The sequence below is a fragment of the Limulus polyphemus genome, unplaced genomic scaffold (genome assembly GCF_000517525.1).
Source record: "Limulus polyphemus unplaced genomic scaffold, Limulus_polyphemus-2.1.2 Scaffold3077, whole genome shotgun sequence".
NCBI classification, from domain to species: Eukaryota; Metazoa; Arthropoda; class Merostomata; order Xiphosura; family Limulidae; genus Limulus; species Limulus polyphemus.
This window is the reverse complement of record NW_013668687.1, coordinates 3089-9403: the sequence shown is the minus strand read 5'-3', so window position 1 is coordinate 9403 and position 6315 is coordinate 3089. Positions and strand designations below refer to the sequence as shown.

The 6315-nt window shown below is 32.9% G+C and overlaps 1 protein-coding gene across 2 annotated transcripts in view; it reads right to left on the bottom strand.

Annotated features, from left to right (window-relative positions):
- The window catches only part of LOC106468610 (cytosolic carboxypeptidase 2-like), a 69340-nt gene extending 64788 nt beyond the window's left edge, over window positions 1–4552 (bottom strand). For both annotated transcript variants that reach the window (XM_022396957.1, XM_022396958.1), the window contains exons 1-2: window positions 4328–4552; window positions 2513–2660 (exon numbers count right to left, since the gene is read on the bottom strand). In XM_022396957.1, the coding sequence (XP_022252665.1) occupies window positions 2513–2608 (96 nt within the window). In that variant the 5' untranslated portion in view covers window positions 2609–2660; window positions 4328–4552. The remainder of the gene's footprint in view (window positions 1–2512; window positions 2661–4327) is intronic.
- Between the last annotated feature and the right edge of the window lie 1763 nt (window positions 4553–6315).

The window sequence follows — 6315 nt, the reverse complement described above, 5'->3', positions numbered from 1 at the left end:
TTATATATATATATATATATATATATATATATCTGTACAATTCCAACAGAAACCTTGTCAAAAAAAATTTTTGCTACTTATCAAATAAATAATTAAAATTGCAGTGTAAATCTACCATTTTTAAACTGTGGAATCCAATGACAACTATGTTTTTTGTTATTTTTCACTATTTAAAATTCAACAAAACCCCTATTCCTATAAAATGCTGTGTACAGACCTAGTCTCCTTATCTAAGAAAGAAAACTGACTTTTTGGAAATGGTTTAGAAGAGGACTGCAAGGATGATTTCAAGGATGGTAGGATTACTTTGTCCGAATACATTAAGATTACTGAGTTTGGTTTTCTGAGAAATAAAGGATGGGTTTAATATTTATGTTTTGTTTTTAATGGTGGGATGGTAAAGATGGCCATAAAGGACCATTCGGTCACTTGTTTCTGTATGTTAAGCTGATACCATAGCAAGCTCCTGTCTAAGTCACTAATATGATCAAGTATAGATTAAAACGTAACATCTTCCATCTCCACATATGATAACAATAAATACAAGAGGGGGCCAATGCTAAAGTAAAGAGAAAAGGAAAAGGAAGACACAAAAAAAAGGACAGATGGGACAACAACCATGTACAAAGGTGTCTGATACATTGACCATAGCCAACCACTGATTGGGTGGAAAAGACAATAGAAGGGATCAGAGGGAGGAGAGAGGAAAATGGGAAGAAAGGCAAAGAGAGGAAGAGCGAGAAATGAGACTACGGTGGGGAAATGGAACATGACTGTCAGCAGAAAGTGAGACCAACAGTAGGAGAAGAGAAAGGCACATGCAGAATCATACACTGCCAAGAAGAGGGATAAATGAAACTACTGGTAGAGGTAAGATAAAAAAAACAGTAGGATGGCCTGGAATCTGGAATGGAAGGGTGAGAAGGAGACTGATCTAAATGAGGAATATGAGTAAAGGGCAAGAAGAGGAAAAAAAATCTGGGAACAGAATGAGGACAGAAGTTGTATATTATCAGACCAGGTCATCAGGGGGAAAAGAACACCAAAGAAGAAAACTGAGCAAAGAAACTTTAGCCAGTCAAATAATATATATACACAAGAATACTTGTTAGGTAAAGAGTAAAGAGGAATGCAATCCAACCCAAAGAGTTCTGGCAGGTGCAATTTTCACAAGAATAGTGGCATGTAAATCTCTCTCTGGTAGAATGCATGGAAGAGCTGAGAAAGATGGCTAAATTGTGTGAGAGGTGATTATTTGTTTAAGAAGCAAGCTGCTCTTCCTGAGGCTGAAACAAAGGATCCCCAGCTCACACCAAGATACAAACAGTTGTTTACACACTCACACACTTGCTGAAATTACATTTTCCAATAAATTTATTTTATATATGTATATATATATATTTGCAAATATGGTTTCAATTTTATTTATCTCAAATACATAGGATTCCAAAGATATTTGTAGTTCAAAAGACGAGATACAAAAAATAAGCCTGCCAATTTAGAAGTGGTTAACAGTTGCAAGATTTGAGGGGGCACTAGTTACAATAGGGATAGTGTTGCACTCCTAATGGTGGAGGGTTGCTGCATAATCATTTGCATGTTAGTATACAAAGATAAGTGGGGGTATCAAAGCTAGTTATTAGCAAACATTTGCACTAATAGATGGCATTATAAGTTGAGAAAGCTTTTTGTGCACCAAAGTAAGATATTGTATCAGAATGATCAATTCGTTACATTTTCTGACATCAAAGAAATGTTGATCTCTGATTGGTTGATTTTTATTAGTAAGATTTTTATCACCCTTTATATTTACTATACTACTTACTATACAACAGCAGGCTTTTGTTTGGTCCATGGGAGCTCACAGAGTGAGGTCCTTAATTAATTAGTTCATTAGTAAGGCTTCTACTTTACAATATCTATCTCAACCTTAGTATTATCTTATCTTTCCTTTATAACTTTGATGATACAATATGAAGTGTCATTGAACTCTTTTGCATAAAGAATAACATATTTTCTGGTTACTGATCAAAATTATTAGAGTTAACACAAGCTATGTTAATATATTTTGCCAGTCTTAGTCTATCACCCTGCTTGTTTCACATTACTGTTGCTCATGACTCCTTGATTCTCTGACTAATAGCAAGCCAGCCCACTGAGATGGGGAAGAAAAAAGCATCAGAAAAATTACACTAACCACCCAGCTCTATTAAAGACTATGACAAAACCCTCACATATTTTACATGACCACAGATTTAATATTCAAATGTTTTATATGGCCAATGTCCAGTATGACAGAGTTATTATGTAATAGAAATACAATGCATAAGTCAAATAAGTGAAAAAGCAGCAACTTTATTACATTCCTATAAATATTTTAAAATGCCTTATTTGTATTTTTAATTAGTGACAGGATATACAAATGTGATGAAATAAAGATACCTTACCTACTCTGAAAATAGGTAAGTACACCCAACAGACATGGAAAACAATAATAACAAAACTGTCTTACCACAAATAAATGAGAATTTGATGACTGGGTATCTGGCCCACTATCTTTTGTTGATGAATTTTTTTGTACTAAACTTGTTGGCATGTAGTTTTCCATAACTTTTGAATGAAATTCTTTCCATGACACCTACAGGTACATTTTCTTCTGGCTAAGATACCATGAATGAAGAACAAAAACATTTATATTCTCATTTATAACTCAAGCAAGATATTTCTATCTATGGCAAAGTAAAGTAAAATCACATGCTGTGGCTGGTATAATAATTATCACACAAGTTTCTCTCTAGCTATTATAAACAAGACAAAATTTTTTTGTATTAAACTTAATAACTTTGATCTGTTTATATGGCCAATACTAGTTATATATTTTGGCAATAGCTTAAATACAAATGCTCAAAATGTTGGTAATTTTTGCAGGCTTTTTAATGTTAATGAGCAATAATATCTGATGAACAGCATTTGTAAATAATGATACCTGTAAAAATTGCATTGGTATAAAATAGTGTCATATTTAGTTTAATTGATATTTTTTCCCATTTTGAATTATTAACATAATTTTTTATGATTCATTACTACCAGATCCATTATTACTAGTGCCCCTTTTTTATACCAATTGAACAGAGCAAACATCAGTATTACAAATTAGCATTTTGTACAAATATCTATGAAAGAAAACTAAACTTGTTTTTATAAAGGAAATAATTTTTCAATTGCAAAAGTCTGTGCATAGTTCTGCACTATGTGATATTACAAATATCAAGATTGATATTTGTCAAGATACTTGCTACACTTTTTTTCCCTCCTGAAAACTTGACCCTATAAATAATTTAGCTTAAACCTTCACATAGATTGTTCAAAACAAAAATAACAACATTAATAGATGGTGTAAACCAGTTACAAGTTAAGACAGTAGATATAGTTTGGTATAAAAAAAATAAAACTCAGAAATATATAAATGTTTCTGTTAGTCAGGTATGATCATCTCTAAAATAGTGATAAGTAAACAAGAATACTTTAAGGTCTTCTATAAACTATACCATTTACCAATTTGTTATTGAAATTTAAAAAATGAAGCTTCATTCACTAAATAAAGCCATAACATGCCAATATTGCATTAAGTTCAGTTACATATGCATTATATAAGCTTTGAAAAATATAAAAACAATTTTATTTTTATCAACAACACATTAGTTCAAAAATCTCACCCTTAACCTTGTTGTTAACTTACACTTTACTTTTACCTTACAAAATTAAAGGCTTCAGTAAATCCCCATTAGTTAGCCTAAATCTTAAATTTAAAAAGCAACAGCAATATCATAGCATTTAAATTTTCATACTTTTTCTGATAAGGTAAATACTGTATATGTAAGTGGTAATTATTTATAGGGGAGAGAAGACACAAATTCCTGAATTTACTTGTAATGTTTATATTTTGAAAATGAAGTTAGAAAAAATAATACTAAATTGCAAACCGAAAGTCAGTTATCACTGTACTCTATAGCTCTAACTTTTTGTAAGCCATTTTTATTTAGTCAGTTATTAGTAGGATGAACATCCATATAGAAAGAAGAGATTAATATGTATTTTGACAAACTGATTCCGTAATCATCGGTATATAATTGATAATGATATAAGTTGATAACTAGTAGTTAAAATATTCCACGAATGAGGAACCTTTTCCATGCAGATTTTTAAAATCTCTCTGGCTCAATACCGAGAGAAAAATGACTACTCCCTATAAGTATAATACTACAACTATATATTAATATAATACTAATATTGATAGTGCTACTACAGAATCAGTAATAACACTCACCTGTTCAAGCGCAATTACAATTTACATGATATAGTACAACATACACTAAAAATAACAAATTAATAACTTAATACATTTGTTTCTTCAATAAGTTTATGATTTACATGCAACTCACTAACTAGTAAGTATTCATATTAAAAAAGTAAAATGTAAAAATTCAATAGAGAATACACAACTTCACAAGTTTGTAACCAAAACAAAAGTACACTGTAGCTAAAACGCGAAACGGAATTTAGGACACTAACCCAACCCATGTGAATAAACTAAATAGTAAAACGAAACCTGGTGTACAAAAAGAAAAGATATAAAATAAGTAACGATAAACCTTTTTATTTACGTTTGTTTCAGTGTAAAGCTACTCAATACGCTATCTACACTCTGTCTACCAAAGGGAATCGAACCCCAGAGTTTAGTGTTGGAAGTCCATAAACATATTGCTGACCCACAGAGGACACAAACATTCGTACATTCTCTTTATGAAAACTTCCAACTACTTCCAAAGTGGTAACATAGGTTAAATTTTGCACCAAAAATATTAAAATAATGACATTATTTTTGTTTGTTTTGAATTTCTTGCAAAGCTATACGAGGGCTATCTATGCTAGCCGTCCTTAATTTAGCAGTGTAAGACTAGAGGGAAGGCAACTAGTCATCACCACCCACCGCCAACTCTTGGACTACTCTTTTACCAACGAATAGTGGGATTGACCGTCACATTATAACGCCCCCATGGCTGAAAGGGCGAGTATGTTTGGTGGGACGGGGATTCGAACCCGCGACCCTCAGATTGCGAGTTGAGTGTCCTAACCACCTGGCCAGGCATTATTTTTGAAAGCAGACGTCTGTGCCTCACAAAATATATTATTACGCCTCCAGTCGTTAGTTAATTTTCCGTAAATTCGTTCCGACGAAACTTTAGCGACACAAGTCCTTTCTTAAATAAAACTGGTTTATTCTTTCCGAATACAACTTTACGATACACTTAATTTCAACAGTCGCTCTATAACAAATGCTATAATTCACGTCTCACGAGCTCGACAATACTCTGTTCAATTACAAATTCTCTGACTGCAGTTCAATTACTCATTACCTCGTCACGTTGTGACCATCTTATATATACCAGACAACTCCCAATCTAGTAGTCTCCCGATAATTCACGAAGGTTCGAGAGAAGGAGTGGCGTGATACTAGTCACGTGACCTCGCTGACGCAACAATATAAAAAAACAAATGAAGTCTATGCTCGTTGTAAACAAGATGGGACTATTTTAAAAGGATAGTGCTTATGCATAGCAGGGCAAAGGCACTCGTGTGTCACGTAGGAGCAGTTCTATGGGAAATTTAACACACAGTTAGAAATAAAAAACGGGTGAAGCATGTACTGATGAGTCTGCAACATGGAACCGAGGAATTAAAAGGAATATGGAGCCAAGACCTCTCTCTTCTGTTCAGTTCCAGAAGCCAAAACGTGGTAGAGACATAATACTAGAAAACATACCAAGCATATGTAATATACCATTTTACTTTTCAAATGTAGAATAAAAAGACACAGTTACTAAGTGATTATTATTGCCACTTTTTAATATTAAAGGTACTACTGTAAAAAAATATTTAAACTGTAAACCATACAAAAGTGACATTGTACAAGAGGTTCTCAGACACCATGACTCCTTGATGTCCTGTGTAAATTGTTTGATTTTTTTTTTAAATATGTGGCCCTGGATCAAGCTAAGTTAGATAAACCACAACAACTTACTGTTACATCTCTGGTCGTTGGTTTGTTTCCCGTATAATTTCTTTCCGATGAAACTTTAGAGACACAAGTTCTTTCTTAATTAAAACTGGTTTATTCCTTCTGAATACAACTTTGCAATACACTTGATTTCCACAGTCACGCTATAACAAACGCTATAATTCACAACGAACGACTCACATGCTCGACTCAATCGTCAGTCTCTCTCTGTCTGCAGTTCAATTACCTTACATTGT